General features: G+C 38.6%; 1 protein-coding gene across 1 annotated transcript in view; it reads right to left on the bottom strand.

Moving 5' to 3' along the window:
- Positions 1 to 20584, bottom strand: part of THSD4 (thrombospondin type 1 domain containing 4) — a 213874-nt gene that overhangs the window by 174278 nt on the left and 19012 nt on the right. The window contains exon 3 of the mRNA XM_065733783.1: positions 8422 to 8524. Coding sequence (XP_065589855.1) covers positions 8422 to 8524 — 103 coding nt within the window. The remainder of the gene's footprint in view (positions 1 to 8421; positions 8525 to 20584) is intronic.

The raw sequence follows: 20584 nt of genomic DNA, 5'->3' as shown, positions 1-20584 counted from the left end.
CCTGTAAAATCATGATTGATATGTCTTGTCAATTGGTCTCCAAACTCTCCACTTCCCAGCATCTTAGAAATCCATTATTTACATGGTTTATGTTCAAGTACACTTTGGGTTGTACTGAGTTTACCACTGTATGATTACACTCAATTTCCCACTGATACTGCACTGCACTACCAACTCTTTCAAATTCTGGAGGCTTATGCAGGTATACATCTATAAACTCCAGTACCTATTTGCTCTCATTCCTCATTGTTTTCTCCAAATAGCAAGTAGAAAAAGCAGGGAAATTGAGGTACACATAGTTAATTGGAAACATCATAAAATGTGCAGTGCATGTGAGCAATCAGAGAAAAATGGCAGAGTTCATATCTTAGATCTCTACTCAAAGAAGTATAGTCAATAATGTGCGTACATTATTATTTGAATTGCAGCAGATCACATAATCCCACATAAAAGCAGGCTCTAATAATGCTAAGCTTCCTACAAATGCAAATCAAAATCTGTTTATCAGTAGAACTAAACAGGAAGTATAAATATAAAGTGAGTTGCCATGCCGAAGAATTAAGTTTCCATATATGTAAGCATCTAAGCATTTCTTTCATGAAAGCTTTCTACAGAAGTACTTACATATTTCAGTAATACACAGGATATTTACAATTTCCAGGTCAAACTGAACACAACAGATGTTCAGGAAGCAGATTTATCGATGAAATCAAAGAAATGCCTCAGATACTTTAGAATAATCGTGTTCTATTGTATTTGAATAAATTCTAGTCTGCAACATTTCTAAGAGATTTCAGTTAAAAGCAGAATAGAATTTGTAGTAAGATGTGAAAATCTTTAGTCTCTTGGACAGGATTTCAATGAGTCTGTAGGAAACAAGAGTTCATATTCTATCAAAACACAACAGAAATGGTATTTAAGCTCCTGTCAGTAATTTCAGATATATGCTTCAGGGCGTCTGCTCTTGTACTTATCTGCTACAGGTTTATGGCTCATGTTAACGTTACTCCTTTGGTAAGTAACTGTTCTTGATCAGCCACAGATTAAGAATAGTTCAGTATTCAGAGATCACAGAAAAGGCCAAGCAAGGCAAATTGCAGCATGTTTCATACATCAACTTACATAGTAGGTGAAGACCTGAAGACATGAGTTCTCAAAAAGTACACAAGTTTTCACAAGTTCTTCCTACTTCTCAAATTATGCTAGGTCATGATATTGGAGTGTACGTGTGCAACACACGTGAACAACACATAGTAGGCAAATATATCAGTCTAGTTATTTAACAATTTAAAAAGAAATATAAGAATGTCAGTTCTGTTATTACCTACATACCTGATCTTCATTAGAGCAGTGTGTACTATTTGAGTTGTACGTAATCAATAAATACTAACATCTCCTATTCACTACATTTCAAACCTCCCAAAATCGTTTGTTGCCTCTGACAAATGTGCCTGGCTACAGCAGTTCATATAAGACACAGTTAATTTAAAAAAATGCTGTTAATTTTAAAAAATAGCGAATGCAATTAACACACAAGCTTCAACGACAACTAACCACAAAATGTAATAAAAGCAATCAAGAACATTTCTAACAGGTAGAGGCAAAAAACAGATCTGTGGTGTACTGCCATGAGAAATGAAGACTTCAAGCAGCTGCCTCATTGAATATAATACCCTAGAGCTGGAGGAATTGCAGAACAGCTGAATTATTTATTGAGAAATTCTGTATATGCACAAGCATCTGTATGTCCACTAACCAGAAGTAATTTACCAGACAAATTATAAATAAAACAGTAAGAGTCCTTGTGTTATGGGTGAAAAAAATTACATTCTAAAAATATTGCAACAAAAACACTGGTCCAGCACAGTATAACCACAGTCACAATGAACTGGCAGTAATATATCAGGGAAGGTCAAAGATTCACAAACTGCAACTACATTACCTCTGTTTCTGACTGACAGCACTCCCCTAGCCAAGAAGTCACTGTAACATAAACGTAAATCAGTACCTACCTTACTACCTTAAGGATGAATTCTCTAATTACTAACAAGTTCCACTTCTTATTGGCCTACAATAATGACAATATCCCATGTATATTAAACTTTTCCATGTTTCTAAAATGATTTTATATTCAGACACTATGACAACCAACCATGAAATGAAAACATGCTTGCACTAATAATATACAGGCAAAAAATGTCTATAAAATAATATATTTATATTCATATAAGCAGAAGAAAAACACACAAACCACTGAAAACCAGGATAATATATTCAGGTTGGCCTAGAATAATCACTGATCCACTACTTTATACAACAACCACTAGACTACATTTATGTATATCTAGCCTTAAAATTTTCTGCAGTATTAGTTGTGCACCCTTGGTAGATTCATACAAATAGTTAAAGAGTAATAAGAAAAAACTTAGAAACAATCTGTGATTATGTGAACATCTGGAAATCCAACAACAGAAGTTCTACTTGACAGAAATCTGCCATTCATTCAGCAGACTTACAAACACTCCCAGGAAATGTCATCCTGAAGTTGTCTAGGTCTCCGGCAGATGATTTCTGCCAATCAGTTGAATGGAAGATGCGCAACAAAACATCTTTTTAATGCAACTTCAGTACTGAATAAGTGGTTTCCCCACAAATCTGCATACCCTTGTCTGCACAAAGGCTGAGGAAGTGAGCCCAAGTATTTCAAAGCTGAAAAAAAGCAAGACTGCCTACAGCTGGCTGAGGGGCTGCAGGCAGTATCTGCACCATCCCCTTCAATTGTGCTTCCCGTAACAGAACTCTGAAGTCACTGCTCTCTGACTTCTGGAAGCTCCCATGCCAGAAGTGCTTAATGCTACTCAAAACTCTCAGAGATTTTTAAATGAGCAGCTAGGCTTTTCTTCAATATTGTAATTACTTACTGTAACATGAGTAATCTCAAAGATGATACTCAAAAAATAGTATAGATGATGGTATATTTGAAAAGGTCTATATATAGATGGTACACAAATAATACAAAAAAGAAGATGGCTCACCTTAAAGATGACAAAGGCTCGCAGTAGACTCCACATATGAGGGATCTCCAAGAAGACATCTTTCCTGGAGGAGGTCAGCCCTTAAATGAGGTCTGGGAGAGGTGGAGCCAGGCTCCACCCCTTCCAATCACACAGGTATATCACCTCCACCTGTGCCCCTGTGGCTGACTTGGTGCTCACCTCAAGTGACCAGTCAGTGGTTCAGGCCGTGATTCAGCAGTTCCCATACACTTACATAATGTCAAACAGAGCTCAGTGTCACCTACTACCAGCAGACTGGAGAAGTTTCTTAGCAACATGACATCCAGCATTAGGCCTATCATAAGAAGCTATCTGGATATGCAAAACAAGTAAATCACAAATGTCTTTTTTCTAAAGCAAAATGCTGAAATTGCAGTGTTTGCTAGACCACCTGTGGAAGTGCTATATTCAATTTTCTTTAGAGAGTATATTTCTCACAGGCGTAGCTTAGAAACATTTATAGCTAGATGTCGGTTTACTAGAAGTTACTCTAAAAGAAAAGAAAGGGTTTTAGAGTACACAGAGGTCTGCCACCACAGGAGCCCTGTGCCATGCAGAGCTCCATCCCACAGCAAAGCCAGCTGAGTGCCAGGCAGCCTCTGGGACTCCAGCAGATCCTGAATCTCTCTGTGGAGCCCATTAGTAGTTAGGTACTGGGAGAGATCAGGAAACCACTGTTTTCCGCAGAAAATGCAGCACTGGCATTATATACACACTACTGGTGCTTTCAGTTGCAGGATTTTTTATTCCAGTATTCAGACTCCCTCAAACCTTGCACAAATACAATGTTGTGTGTAGGCTCACTTCCGTCTCTCAGCAGTCAAATAGAAAAAGCAAATTCATAAGAGAAAACCAAACCTAGCACCTAGAAAGATGGTGATCAACGCTAGCAGGTCTTCCAGATTCCTCTCACTGCCAAAGGCCACCTGGCCCCGGCTTGTTGTGCATGCACAGCCCCAGGCCTACCTGGCAGCAGCACCACTGAAGCACCCTGGGAGAGCTCAGCATGGCTCTGTTCCTGGCAACTTGTCTGGCTGATGTCAGACAAAGAAATCCTGACACTACCTAGTGGAATGACATAAATCTGTAAAATCATTGCCATTGAAGATCCTCTAGACACCTCTTCAATCCTATTTCTACCTTTTCTAGCTTGAGTCTGTCAAGTTCTAATACAGCTCTTCAAAGAACACATTTCTAGTACTTTCCAGCTGCATAGAATCAATAAGGGTGGAAAAGTCCTCTAAGATCATTTAGTCCAACCATCCACCTACCACCAATATTGCCCACTAACCACATCCCTCAGTGCTGCATCTCCGTGACTCTCGAATACCTCCAGGCATGGTGACTCTATCACATCTCTGGGTGCAATGGAGACACAACTGCAGCTCCTCCAGGACTTGAAAGTCCTCTTGCAACTGCTAGGCACACAGTGGCTGTCCTCCAACAGCCTTCCTTCCTGTATGCCACAGCTCATTAGCAGCATAGGCCAGAACGTTGTAGCTCCCCACAGGGCTCAGCCCCAGGAGACCAGAGCAGTGCAGCACTGCACTGGTGCTGCTCCTGCACCTGCCCAAGCTGTCCTTCTAACTGCTGCAACAGGGGCCTCAGATAGCCTGGCTGTCATCAGACAGAACTCAAAGAAAGAGGGCCCACTGACTGTGGCCACTGTCCTGAAATACTGTGTATGAGAATGTACTTTGGATGTGTGATACTATCCAGGTATCCTCACAGAGATGAAGTATCAGACAGTTTTTCTTGAAGAGGACTTTATTTCTTCTTTAACCTTATGCAGGATTTCTGACAAATGAATCTTGTTATCTCCCTCCCCTCATAAATGCTTCACTAAATCATAAATTCTTCACTAAGAAGAACAGCTGTCCTGAGGACAGATTTTCATTGAAGTTTACTTTTCAATGAAACAATAGCTTTTCTCCTTGAAACAGACTTTTACAAAAAGTATCAAAATACTGAACACTTCTCTTTAGGTCAAGAATTTATTTTTAATAGTGCAGAAAAAAAAAATTAACTGAAGAGTTCAAATTTGTTAAGTATCTAAAAGGGAGCTATAGAAAAGAAGGGAGCAGACTCTTAAGCACGATCTGTTGTGACAGGACAAGGAGAAATGGCTTCAAATTAAAAGAGGAGAGATATAGATTGGATGTGAGGAAGTTTTTATGATGTGAGTCATGAGGCACTGGCACAGGTTGCCCAGGGAGGTGCAGGGATGCCCCCTCCTTGGAGATACTCAAGGCCAGGCTGTAGCAGGCTCTGAGCACCTGATGGAGCTGTAGGTGTTTCTTTTCACTGCAGGGAAGTTGGGCTAAATGTGGTCCCTTATGGTCCCTTCCAACTCCAACCATTCTATTATTCTGTTTCTATGATTCAAACATTCATTGCTTCTGTACATTTAAACTTCAGTGTAGATTTTATGATCACGTCACTGCGATGTTTTCCCTTTGACACAAATAGAGCTTCCTCTCAAATTCTGCCCTTAAAGTCATTCTGTAGCATTTGCTCTGCAACACGAAACTTTCTTCTTTCATTAAATACACTAAATTCATAAGGTTCACAGTCTCTTTAATATGACTTTTTTTTTAATAAAGACAGAAGTTTGTGTTGGAGCAGTAGCCGATAAAATGGGTAAGAAATGCAGCTGCACCAAACTGAACAAGGGAGAAATAAAAATGTTATTTTTCAAAAATAATAATAATTATACTGAACTCACCATCAAGATAGGACTGTAAATCATGGCTTAGCTGCACTTATCGATCCAACACAAATACTAAGAGCGAGCTGAGCTGTGCAGGGGAGGGGAAAAAAAACTGACTGTGGTGTGTTTTAGATCTCCTGAGTCATCTTTCCTGGCACATGGCAGGGTGAGTCAATGCCGCTGTGCAGGAAGCAAGATGGAGGTGGGCTGAGCTGGCTCTGCACTGGCTATGTCTCATTAAGGGTAATTTGAAAAGGGATTCATCAAAGCTAAATCTTTGACGCCATGATAGAAGTCATTTCATCTGCAGACAGCCTCTTCAGCCCTGTGCTTGCTGGAAAACAGAGCCCTTTCTTCTGCCTAAATGCATGGTAAGAAGTGCCAAAGTTTTGCAGCTCTGAAATTGCCTTTGAGGGCAACTTCGTAATGCCTTACATGACTTTAATTAAAAGCAGACCATAAAAAGAATGATCATAATTTGAGATAAAGATGCAGAACTGCAACTCTTCCATATACCCACAACAATGAAAAGCAGGACTGAGGCACATTAGAGAAAAATATTATTTGATCAACTAAGATTTAGATTCTAAACTACATGAATCTGCACTGACTCAAGTATTGCAGTAAGGACAGGTAACATCAATTGTGAACCACAGCTGCTCATTGAAACGACCTGGAAGAAACATGCTAGCATGCTAACTACACGTGGAAACATTTTCTAGTTACAGAAGAAAGGAACTTGACATACACGCAACACTCTGAGCGTCCCCTGAAATATACTTCCAATAGCTCCTTCAGCACATCTCTGGGTGGAAGGCCGTTCATTATTCCTCCAAAATAGGCATTTTGCTCATGTGTAATGAAGATGGAACAGAACCCCAAAACCTGTCCCACAGCACTTTTCATACAGTGCAGCCCTGTAAGGGTCTCCTTGGTCCCCAGGAGCAATTCAGTGACAGCTGAATGTGCTGTCTTCTACGTGACTCACCTAGCTGCAGCCCTACATACTGATGTGCTTTTCACTGCTCCATTTTGAAACCTACTATCAGGCTCTATGGGGTACACATGACCTCTGTTTATTAACAAACAAGTATCACCAATAATGATCATCCTTTTTTCCTTCCTCACCTATTACAACAAAGGGATTAGAAACACAAAGAGTAGACCTAAATTTTCCCATTCATTTTCCACACCTTGTCCTGTTTTGCCTCCATTTTGGATCTGGAAAAGCAACTTAGCACACTGAGTTTCAGGCTGATGGCAAGTCATACATACATAGAGTACTTGTTGCCCCAGAATGGACCACTAACATTAAAGACAATGTTTCCTCAAAAGAGGAAACTTGCCACCATATCAGTTTTAGGAACTACAGAATGGGGTGTCAACATTAAGATAAATCATAGCACACAAACATTTATTTATAATGAAGTCTATTGTAAATTGAAATCCCTGTAAATGCTAATGGCAGGGCATTAAAAGCTGCAACATAAAGTATTATCTCTAGTTAATTGTGTAAAATTGTGTTATGTGTAGCTACTTGCACAGAAAGTAATTATAAAAGTATATTATATCAAGACAGGTTCCAACAACAGAGGTAAATTCTCTTCCAACTGCTTTGCTCTTGTCAAATATAGAAAGGAAAAGTAGATGGGCCTATGTCCAGTATTTTTAAATTTCAAGGTGCAGTTTTGTGCCCCCATTTGAAGAGAAGACAGCAATGAACACACAGTACACAGCACACACAGCCTGTTATTAAGGGAGACCATGGATAACTATGTCCTCTCTGTATTCTCACGACAATGATTCATGCCAAATGACAGAATGGCACCACAGTAATAAAGATAGCTTAATGCACAGTATGCATAGAGAATTCCCTTTGTGTAAACCCTCTTTGATCCTTCCAGTTTTCTGAGAAACAACTTTTTCAAAATGTTACTTTAAATAAAAATAAAGGCAAACTAGTTTCCACTGAATCCAGGGTTGAGACATATTTGAAGAATAACTGTTTACTTCATAAATAATCACAAGTCTCTGCTGAGGAGGGCCCAGCTCTTGCTAATAGGAAGACAAACAAAACAAGTACTTATTTCAGAAAACATGATTCCAGTGAAAAGTTATAATTCCCAACTCACTGAGGTTTTATACTTCAAGAATTAGATCTCTGGAGGGGTGACAGACCACTGACAAAGTTTTCACTATCTGTTCCAGGACAATTAGTTTAACAGGCAACTGGGAAAACCTGTAGCACAGGTATTTGTCCCCCAGCAACCATCTCTAAGTGTAAAACACAACATTAGAAAGTATAAATCACACAGTCAGAGTCCTGAAGTTAATGGCCCAGGATCATGAGTTACACGCTATGCTGGAATTAAAAAATTCAATTCCATTTACTGAAACAAACCTATACTGAGCCTTTGCCATCAAAAGCAAATACCTAAAAGAGAAGACATGTAATAGCGATATAGCTGAACTACAGCAATATAGCTGTACTTGCAACACCATATAGATGCAAAGGTACACAAGTCAAAGTAGAACTTGCATGGTTTTATTCTTGTAAAAATACAATAAATATTAACGTGAGATGGGTTAAAAGCACATTTGTCCTTCCAAAACACAGTCTGTGTAACAAAGCAAAAACATGCTGTCTTTCCTTACCTTCTGCAAAAGGTTCCCATTCATAAAATCGACCCATAAATGGCTTGTTATTGTATGATGCACACTGCACTTCTCTAATACTTCTGCTGCTTTCAGGACACGTCTGTTTAAATAGAGAACACAGTTACATTATCATAAATAGCAATATGATTATTGTTTTCTTATTAATTTACTTTAGAAGGCCAATTTAGAAGGATTTGCCAAATTCTAATCCATATTAACATCAAAATACTCCTTTTCTTTAAGGCAAGATAGCAACGTTGTGTTTTTAAGTGCTTGTAAGAAAAAGAAGTGATAATGTTGTGGAGCTAAAGGAGTAATCATTCTACAAAATAATCACATTCTTTATTGAGTTGTCATTCCTCTCAGCAAAAAGAAAATACTTCAAGATGGATTCAATACACTAGATCTGAATCATTTCTTTTCCATAATAGATTCACATTTCTCATTATTTCTTTTTTAGGCTCAGGTTCAACACAGTTAAAACACTTAACATATATGATTCCATAACTTACCGAAAGCTGGGCACACCACTTTCTTATCACCCTATGTTTCAATACAATATTACCACTTTTTAAAAATTATTACTACTTCCCCATGCTATGATGACAACCATTGCCTTCATTCATATTAAAACTTGTGCCTTCAGATGCTAGTTGCAAGATGCTTGAAGTAACAAGAACATTTTGTGTAAGCACATATACACACAGTTGCACAGGGCAAGCTGAAGATATAAGAAACATTTGTTAGGTCAGCTGCAATGCAAGCTGTGGCAGAAAAGCCATGTTCAGATCTGAAGCAAATTCCAAAAGTAAATATAAGTTAAATACTTAATTATTTTGTTATGCTTTTGTCCTCATACTATAGCAGTTACAGCAAATCTACCCTGTGTGTGGGCACACAAAGAGGAGCAAGACTTCTAGAAAATAGGGATTTACTTAGAGAAGTTCCTGAGCTTGGAGAAAACAGACAAACTTTGGTCACACATGCATTTTTAGAGGTGGACTTTAGATGAAGATGTCTGTTAAAAACATGACTCAAAAGCAGTAGAAATCCTAGGAAGAAACAGAATAGAGCAGCAGAATAATATATTTTATAGGAGACAAAATTTTAAGGGAAAACTAGATACAATATTTTAAAAAGCAAAATAGATAAGTAACTGCTTCTGAAGGTAATTGTCAGAAGAGAATCATAAGAAAAAGATCTTGGGGCAACTGCAGATCACTTCTCCTAAGTCTATTATGGTGAAAAGATGGACCTCTGCAGTGAGAGTCAACACACAGACGTCCCAGAAGTCCTCCCCAGAGAAGTTCTGGCTTTGTATCTACCACCCATATACTACATTTGTAGTTGGATCAGTGACAGCAAAGCCAACAGTTTTCAAGTGGGCCATAAACTGAAGCAAAGTCACGGCTGTGGAGAATTTCACTACTTTATCTTCTAGTAGAATCACTATAATAAGTCTTCAGGAATAAACACTCCTTCTGGCCAAAAAGCCATCTGTGCTTAGTTCATCCACCCTTCTGAGATCTCCAACTACATGCTAATACTGTTATCCTCAACAAGCCTTCAAAAAAAACAAGCAAACTTTTTAAAGTTTCACTGAAAAAATCAGACTTTGGGAAGGATGGGACCAAAAGTTTGTTTCTAGTGCCTAATACAGAAATCAAAGCTATATATCTGGAATAACAGATTTGTGACACAGCAATGTTGCAAAAGATCATTCAGACACAATAAACAAACATCAAGACTCAGAATCCTACATTTTCTGTGGATACTATCTATCCTAAAAGAGAATGACCAGAATCTGAGCTGGCATAAATCAAGGTCCTTACATTAAATTAGAGCAGAACAAAGTCAGTTTGCACCAGCAAAGAGACCAGCCTGAAGGGTTTATTTTTGGAACACATTTCTTTTTTTATTTTTTTGGCACACATGTTCTGATAGTCTGTTGCAAAGTTTTGTTGTTTCTTGTTTCTCCTTCTCTGAGCCTTGAGCTCATGCTCTTGTGTACCAGTATTTCTGGCTCACAAACCATTTCCTGCGCAACTCCCCCCCTCCCCCCCTTCATACCAACTGCAGACAACGTAAGAATAAAAAGATAAAAATATTCATTGCAGTTGCCAAAAAACAGCGCTCCCCTCCTCTCCTCTAAGATCATTTTTCTATAGCTGCAGTTTCTGCTTTTAAACTTACTGAAAGGTTGCCCACAGGACAGAGGCCTCATTGCTTTAAAGCAGGACAAAGGACTGACTAGTACACTAAACACACTGCATGGATCAAGCCTAAACCAGATGAAGACTAACTCAATAACATCCCAGCTACTAAGAGAAGGCTCCAGGGAGACCTGATAGCAGTTATCTAAAGCAGGGCTATTAAAAAGGAGGCAGACTCTTTAGCTGGGTCAGTTGAGACAGAACAAGGGGAAATGGTTTCAAACTAAAAGAGGAGAGATTTAGATTCAGTGTAAGAAGTTTTTTACAGTAAGGGCAGTGAGACACTGGAACAGGTTGCTCAGAGAGGTGGTGGATGCCCCCATCCATTCAAGGTCAGGCTGGCCTGGATCAAGCTGTAGACGCCCCTCTCCGTGCCAGGGCAGCAGACTAAATGGCCTTTAAGGGTCCCTTCCAACTCAAACAGTTTTATGACACTTAAAAAGTCCCAACTCAAATGTCCTTCCCTCCATTTCCCTCACTAACATACAATTGCAATTTAAATGTTGTCATGAAGACTGGAGAGCATAAGTTGGTCTGAAAAAACTCCTTGCTTTGTACTTCCACTTACTTATTGAAAGTTTTTGAAGTATTTTATCATGGAGTTACATGCAACATGCAACAAGTCCACAGTTCACCAGTCAACAAGGTCTAAGCCAGCTTGATTTACACCTTGAGTGTTAAACCATTTTTTATACTTCTATTTAATCACTATTTCTGTCCTCAATGCATACAGCTTGATTCTAAAACTCCTAAAAACAGCAAGGAGCAGGAGCACAGAAAAGGCAGGCAATTCCAAAGAAGCTCACATTTATTGCTTCTAGAGGCTAGGCCCTGCAGCAGCCATTGGTGCCCCCTCAGCCCAAGGCACCACAGAGCAGGCTGAGGGCACGGCCAAGGCCTAAAGCTGTGCTTCAGGCACTCCCTGCATTTTGCCTGGTCCTTTGCCAAACAAACAGCAATTTTATCTTAAAAAGACTGGTGTGTTTGCAGAAGAAGAATGTTCCGGCGGTCAAGCCCAAGTACTAAGATGTAAATAACAAGGATCTCTTCCCAAAATCTTCCATAGGCTTTTGGTGTAGACTTTGCTGAAGCACTTAACCTTATTATGTGATTCTTCCTCAGTTCTCTCTCTGTGACATCAGGGCATTAGTACTGTGTTGTGTCAGAGGTACTGAAAGCAAATCTCCTTTTTCAAACACATATGCAGAGGATAAATGAGCAAAAATAGTTGGTACATCTACTAAGATAAATCTCAAACTGTGTTGTGTAGAGGCAGATATAAGTTACGTAGAAAATTATATTTCTTGCTGGCAGACTTAAAAAAAAAATAATTACTCTCTAACTCCTGATGATTTGTAATGATATCCTCCACTTTGGTGAGCACCAGGTCCATCAAAGCTTCACCTCTGGTTGGTCCATCCTCTACCTGAATCAGAAAGTTGTCATCAATGGATTCCAGGAGTCTCCTGGATCTGGATCACTTACAGCTCATTGCATTGCTTTCCCAGCAGATATCTGCATGACTGAAGTCACTCATCAGGATGAGAGTCTGTGAGCACAACACTTCTTGCAGCTGAAGGCCTCTTCAACAGGCTCCCCTTGATCAGGTGGCCTGTAGTAAATCCCAACCACCAGCTGTCCTTTTTTGGCCTGTCCCTAATCTTAATCTACAGGCTCTCTACCTACTCCTGACTGTTACTCAGAATGAGCTGCTCACAGTTTATCCAATTTTAACACAGAGGGCAACTCCCCACCCCTCTTACCTTGCCTATCCTTTCTAGAAAGCTTATCGTCCTCAATGGTGGTATTCCAATTATACTTAACATCCCACCATGTTTCTATGATAGCAATAAGATCATCTTCCCTCATAAGGGAGATGCTCGTCACCTTTGTGTCCCGCTGCTGGAATCTATCTAGAAGATCCTTTAAATGGAGGAGTCCAAAATTGAACATGGTAAATTGTGTATGTTTTTAAATGATGTCTCTCCTACTTAAAGTATGCTTGTAGGAAAACAAAAAAGAAAAAAAAAACTGATTACAGTATTGTTGTGTTTTATGCGTCTTCAGCCAAGTGCCACCAGAGTGCCAGGCATTTTCACGCAACACAGGAGGCTTTCAGACGTTCCACTGCCACATTCTGATGTGGCTATTTCAATGTTGAGCCAACTTTTCCCTGTACTTTTAGATCACAAAATACTAACAGCAGCAGCAGTGACAATGGAGCAGGGAGTCTTTAGGGTGGAATATTTTAGAACCTACTCTTTTCATTTTGAAGATCTTAAGCCACACTTTTTGAAATGCACTGTAAGAGTTACACATACCTATACCTCATTTTCATCTGAGATGAACAAGTATAAAAGTACTCCAAGGGACAGCAACAGACAGTATTTCTGTTTGTCAGAGAACATCAGTTGTCTTTGAATTAGCTGCTAGTAAAGCTAAGACTTAAAGCAAAGAAATTACCCTACACTACTTTGGAAAATGTTCGAAAAACACAAGTTTTTAAGAAATCTTTGACACCTGACTTAATTATGTCGGCAATATACCGGAAAACTATAGGTCTGCCAGCTGATGTGTGTTCACACTGGCTCCGTGCCTGCCATTAGCAAATTGTTTCAAGGCTGCACTGAGATACTGCACTTTTGGAAAAGCATTAAAGGGTCATTCTGATACTGAAACCACCTTTAAAGGCAATTAAAACATTGACTAAGATTTTTGGCACTGTTTCATTCCTACAGCCTACAGTAACTGGCTAACTCTTTTTCCAAAGCCCGCAGTCCTTCTGGGTTCTCCAGGCCTAAGTGTAATTTGTTATTAATATTTTCTATGTGCATATTACTATATATTAAATTAACTCTAAGTAATCTAGTTACACTCAGTTTTTCCTCCTGCAGTAGTTCTAACTAATCTTATTAATCCTTTTCCATTCCAAAGGATAAACACACTTTCAAAGGAAAACAATGAAAATACTTATTTCTGAAACACTGGAAGTCAGCAATAGATTCATTTAAACAACCAGAGACTGTTTTTCTTCCCCCAAAAGTTCTAATTCTTAAAAATCATAACAGAACATTAACACAATTGCCTGTCAAATAAAAAAGCAAATGAGGAATAGCGTGTCTAGATCTTTAGCACAAAATATCTGATTATTTTTTTCTTAAGGTGGAATTAACGATTGTAGAAATCAAAAACAGGCAAGCAACTTAACAATGCAAAATTTTTAAATTTACGTGAAAAACTGCTTCTCAATAAAAACAGTGCTGGCCAGATCTAGTTGCAGTCCACGACTGCAGACAGTACACTGTACATGTCTGGTTTTACATGCAATGAAAGTTAACATCTGTGAATGCAGCAGTATCTGGACAAGTTTAGGAGAAATCAGCACCTATAATGCCTCAATCTTGGCACTGCATCAAGGAATGCATTTGCTCCTACATGTCTGTTGCAGTAGAGATTATGTTTAGTTATAGGGATCACCATAAACTATTAACTTTTTGCTAACCAGAGAGTCTTTAAAGCAGTCTAAGGGTGCGGTTAATACATTAATACTTTTCTCTCAGTGCTTTCAAGGGGCTGCCTGTCATGGGCAGAAAAGATAACAAAATAATAATCCAATTTTTTCCTTAAAGGAAGACATGAAAAAGGTGATGAATCAAACAAATTACTAATCAAACAAGATGGCATCATTTGAAACATTTCCACATGGATTTGTGATACTGACTTTTGAATTTTCCCCACTGACTTTTTCCGTGTGCCCAACATATACATATAGCTTCTACTGCACAGTGCATCCGAGACTATCTACCAGCTGACCTCAACAAATGGCATTTCTTCTTTGGCTTCTCAGGCCGAATTAACAGCCAGGAAAAGTGTTTTTTTCTTCCTGCTAGAAGTATACTAGATCCAGGAAAAACAGAACCTTCCCCGATCACCATGGCATTCCCTCTCCACATTAAAAAACGAACATTGCATCTGTAGTTTTGGAAGGCAGCTGACTTTGCTGACTCCCTGATGCCTATCCCAATGATCCCACTCCCTTAATGTTTGTTTCAAATTCAGATCCATGTTTCCATAAAGTTTGTTAGAGGAGTCCTGCAACCAAAGTTGACTATAATATTTCAATTAACACTCTAGAAAAATAAAACATCAAGAGCCCCAGTCAGGCTGTGGCTCTCTCTTGCAGGTCACGCTGTTAAAACTGACTGTTTCTCTGACACTTCTGGCTGTGGGGTCATCTTCCGCCTGCTTACATGTCAACATAGCACTGTAGCAAAACCCTCCTCAGAATCTAGCTGTTCACTCCTCAGCTGCACTGGGCTAATCCACCAAATTCAAACTTGGTCAGAATATCTACCGAGTTTCTCTGGCATCACCTCATGTTATTAATCCACCAGATGCCTTTCTACACAAGTATTCCAATACGTATTGCAATGCCTTGCTTTAAACTGAATCACCTGGATTTTCATAGAGTCTCAGTCTTTGCTTGTACTTTTAAAAAGCACCAATTGTATCATATTCTGCTCTCCTGATATGTCTATGTTTATAGTTCCCAAGTAATTCCATCACCATCACTTTGTTGCTACCTCATCTTTCCTCCATTTCTTTTACCGTCTGTCAATTCTAGCGCACTACGTACACCACTGCAAGCTGAAATAAAATTAACAGAATGTGATGGTTGGATGTCAGAAAACTATCAGGCTAATGATCATGTTACAATTGAAAAATCACTGGCATTTTAGTAGCTCTGCTAGAACACAGAAAGCTTTTTTCCACATCTGATTTGACTTTGCGCCACAGAAAGTCCACTGAATTTACTTAGATGAGTCTTTTGAAGGGTCACCTGAATATAATCTTGATTAAATTTGCAATTTATCAGCCAAATAATGCATTAATGCATTATACTGCAAGTGAAACTACTAGTGATTGACCTTTCATTCCTCCTATAGTAAATTACAGTTTCAAAGACAGTATGTCTAATAAGAAAGAAAGATCTACCAAACAAATATAAGCATCTCTTCCCAACTTTATAGAGGTTTGCATCTTTTTCTGAATTCTGATGAATCTATTCAATTAGATTGAAAAATGTAAAGATCTTCAACAAATTGTAGAAGATTCAAGCCTAGCTTTGGCCTTAAATTAAATCGTAGCCACTCATCCACCTCACACATAGTATCTACATTCATCCGTGTCTAACTAGAAATGTGTGGCACTATTAAGACTCACCAAACAGTTATAGGAGGAAAATTAACAGTACAGTTCCTCAGTAGCAACAAAAACGTATCAAGAAAATCATCAATTTCTGATTATTGCTGCCATTTTACGAATACTGTTCTAAATAATTACAGTAATTGGATTCAACAGTTTCTAAGTATACAAGTAGAAAAAAAAACAAATACTGAGAACAAATCATGCTAAAACAGAAGGAATATCATCTGATGTAAAGTGATACACAAGTATGCCATGGAAGCCAGCACTACGTGAATTCACACCTGCCAATGACCTAGCCAGCTGACGGTTTCTAGTCCTTTTTTTGATCCAGCACAAAACCAGATGACTATTCACTCCTTCCAAAGCTATTTTTTCCAAAGTTCAGTTACTATTTTACAGTCCCAAATTTATTTTATTGCCTAGTTCCCTGAGTGAAGTACTTCAGTACTGGGATTGGAGTACATAGATATTCTTTACTTAATTCTAATCAAGCGTTAAACACTTGACATCTGCAAAAAAAAAATGTTAACTACTTTGTACAACAGTGATATCACTTTTTGTATATAAATATGTTGCATTTAAAAAAAAAATCAACCAAAAGAAGTATCCTTGCATTCAAATATCTATTTGTAGAAGCACTACATAATGCTCAAGATACTTGAATTTCACAGTATTGCCTCATTTACTGGGAAATCAATTAAAACTTATTTCCAGTTGACAAAATCTGGCTCCAAGTCTAAAGAATGGCTTAGCATGGAAAGCTTTCAGTCTTGCTGCTGATCCAGTGTCTCATGTCTTTGTTGCTCAAAAACATCACAGAAACAGCATGTTTTGTAGTCATAGAATCACCAACGTTGGACAAGACCTACAAAATCATCCAGTCTAACCACCCACCTGTCACCAACAGTTCTCACTAAATCATGTCCCTCAACGCAACACCAAGTCAAATAGTTCTCATTACTTTATTCTTTTATCCTACCAGCATTGTCAATATGTGGAAATAATCTCCTACCAGTTTTTCTGTCTGAAGTCCCGATCAGTGTAAAGGTAAATTCAACTGTATGCACTCCACTTTAATGACGGGCCTCTGTGTGGGAAGAGGGAGTAACTGGAGAGATCCAGCAGAAGGACTAAAAGTTTATGGCAATACAAATCAAAAACTTTCTTAATACTCCACAACTTAATTAAGGGATCTAATTACAGCAAATCTCTGTTCTTAGCTACAAACTTCCATTTTACATGACAATTGGGGAATGTAAATGTTTATGCAGGTTAGTATGAGGCACAAATGTACAGGTGTGATATCTAGGGTGAATTCTGATAAACCCATTGAGAAAATTCATTTTGTTCTGTTGGTGTTAAATATGACTCACTTTTCCGGGGAGCATTTGCTTTCCACACAAAGTTGCAGGCACCATAAATGTAACCTACACTTGGCTCCTGTAGTCACAGAAAGCGCAGCATTATTTCAGAGTTCACGTTTCCATCAAAAAAATCACAATCACAAACTTCCTAAACTGTGTGCCACTTAAACTATGCCCTTCAAACTAAACTAACCAGCAGACACGTCTATCATGTCTTAAAACACTTTGGTAGAGATACAGTTGGTAGCACTGTCTGTTTGTTTATGAGTTCACTGAACTTTAACTGTCCAGGCTACAATTTTCCACTGCTGGTATCTGTCTTAATCTTATTTTTTGACCGAAGTATTTCTTCCAAGAATGAGTCTAAAGAAAAGCAAGAGCAGAGAAGTGCTTTCTTTTTTTCCCATGCTTCAAATATTCTGATTTTTTTTTCCAAAATGTATCTGTCTATCTCCCTTTAATGAGTAAAATTAAGTCAGCCAGGAAAGTGGGTTTTTTTTTTGTTTGTTTGTTTTTTTGTCAAGAATACATCTTCTGTCTTCTATGTGGAAATCTATCCAAATATAGCTAGCCATAAGCTTTTGAAAAAATACTGATAATCCGACTTTGCGCATGCTCAGTAAGAGCTTGCTGAAGTTTTGCAGCTCGAGTACTGGAACAATTCATTTACAAGAGGCATGTTCCAAATCTGAGACACAGTGAGGCCAAATAGCTTTCCAGCAATCACTGGTACGTGCTCCTGAGGTCTGCACTGGGGCAGGCACTAGAAAGGAGAGACATGTCCCTCTGCTGCAGGCACCACAGGCAATGCAAAGAGGCAGCCAAATACAAACATCTTTGCCTACAACATGTGGGATATCTTGCAAAAGCAAAAATAAAAGTTCAAAGCAGGATTCAATAAATGATGCTGGATGCCCAAGCTGGCCAAACAGGGTGAAGAAGAAAGTAAAACCAGAGGAAAATACAGGGAGGAGAAGGAGCCTAAGTAGATGGTAGAACTGGAGGCACAGGGAAAAGAGCTAGAAAAGTGTACTAAGTCACTAAATATTAAGAAAGTGAAAAGTGCAACTGATGACAAAAATATGGTGAGGCTGGTTCTGCTGGGAGCAAAAAGCAGAGACACTATATTTGGAAGAATAGCTGGAACACCTGTGGTGAGGGGAAAAAAACAAACCCAAGAACATGATGGCAAAGTATTTCAATTGCCTTGTAGTACTAATAGGGGTTGAACTGCCCATGGTCAAATTGCAACAGGCTGAGGCACATGAATGCTGACTTATCGCATGGCAGGATTCTGGTTCTGAAGGTTTCTTCCTTTTTGTTTTTAAACTATAAAGTTCTGTACAATATTCTGCAAGACATTAAAGAAAATGCTTAGTCTCCACTTAGAAGATATAAGATTGTTCATGCAGTTACTATCTGTTTTGGCTCTCTGTGCCTCATATGTATAATTGCACACTATTTTTTCTTTTTCCCTGTGCACTCTATGTGCAAGAGGGATTTATTCTGGGGATGAACCAAGAACGTTGGTAGAAGAATAACTATGTAATCTCTGCCTCATTCACAGTAGAAGTTAGTAGGCATACGGCAGATGTATCCACTGGAGAACACAAAAGATGGTCTACAGTTTCTAGAAGCAGTACTCTGTGAGAAAAAGTTCACCTACGGTACAGTTTAGCTCAGTCCTTTCTCAGTGCAAGAAACTACGTAGTTTCCATTTCTGGTGTCTGACTGAAAACCTCTGGATCTCATGTGGGGATGAGTTGCCAAATCATAATTGCAGTTTCGGTCAATGCAAATTTTGCTTTGAGTACTGTCAAGTAATAAGTATGATACCAAACATGGAAAAAATCCCAATTACTCAACACAGGGCATTAAATAATTTACTTTTTTTTCTGTATCTCATTATTCTATACCTCAGCTCCCTTTCTCACAATGAAGATTAGATCTTGCAATCACACACAGCAGGTTTACGAATGCTAAATCAAACGCTGCGGTAAGAATTTCAATTAAAAGTCCTTAGAGAAGTCATTTTTTTTGCAATGAACATTTTTAAGGCGGGGAGCCAAAAGCTGAATAATAATTACTTTAAGCAATGTATCACTAATAACTCTGCAGATCTATGCAGAGAACCTGGGGTAAAATAATACAGAAATAATTATTTTCTTAACACACACAAGTTGCTTTATGATTGCTCACAAAACTCCAGTTCTGAAAGCCCTAAACCTGGGCAAGTTTGACTATGTCACACTGAACATGCTATAAAGGCACTCTGCTAAGCAAGAAGGAAACTATTCACCATCATAAGAAACTGTCACCGAAAGTGACTCAAAGAGGTCTTCAGTGGGTGGTAAAGGCAATGAGAAGTTTTGCTATCTTTAGCAATTGATAATGGAACCAGAAATAGAGAAAACAGTATATTGCTTGGCATGGAATTTACTGAATACTGATATTGAAAACAGAAGACAATTTGCAGGAAGAGGCATGGGATTTTTCCCTGACTTCTAATCCCTACAGATCACCCAGTGCCTCACTAACACTATGGTGGCAGCTATAAAAAAACAGGATTTGCTTCTCCACAACTACAAGTCAAGATTCAAAAGATAAAAGAACTTATCAACCTATTACTTGAAGAAAACTGTTTTATTATCTCAGCTTGCATGTCTCTACATATACAATATGATGCCCTGAAAGTTGTTACTTCTGGACAAATACACAGCAGACCTGATGAAGTACTAGCAAAACAGACACAGCATCGCAGCCTGACTTTTTTTTTTAAACTGCTCTGGGCACCACAGAGCACATAGCACAGCTCCCTGTATTCAGCACTTCTGAGAGAAGGGCACCACATTCCAGCACAACTGTTCCTTGTAAGAAAGGAAACACCTTCCTGCTTGTATGACCTTGCATTTGTTTCCTCACTTTGCTACATGAGTTTTGACCATTTTTTATTTGCAGGTTTAGAGCCTTGGTTAAAAATAATTTTAAAATTCTTAATTAAAAAAGCAAACAAAAAAACCTAAAAACTCCAGCAACAGAACTGCTAACAGGCCACTTTCTCCTTGAGCAATCAGCTTAATTTTGGCAGCTTCTCCTGTACTTACTTCTTTCACTCACCTTTGTCAGCACAAGAGAAGACCTGCGTACGGGCAGGTAATTTCTCTACAATTTCCTGCCATTATGGAATTTATGCTCCTTTCTTGCTACACACCTTGAAAACACACAGTTCATTACTATCAGAAGTAGTCAACTAACCCATAAAAAACACCAGGAAAAAAGCACTCTCTTCACGTACTACAACAGATACCGACATCTGACAGGATGTTTTTTTCTATGCCTATTAAAGGGAATAAGTAACAAATGCACATAGTGGCA

This window comes from Cyrtonyx montezumae, unplaced genomic scaffold, assembly GCF_038088225.1.
Source record: "Cyrtonyx montezumae isolate F1298 unplaced genomic scaffold, pur_monq_1.0 scaffold_17, whole genome shotgun sequence".
Lineage (NCBI taxonomy): Eukaryota > Metazoa > Chordata > Aves > Galliformes > Odontophoridae > Cyrtonyx > Cyrtonyx montezumae.
This window is presented reverse-complemented; position numbering and strand designations above follow the sequence as displayed.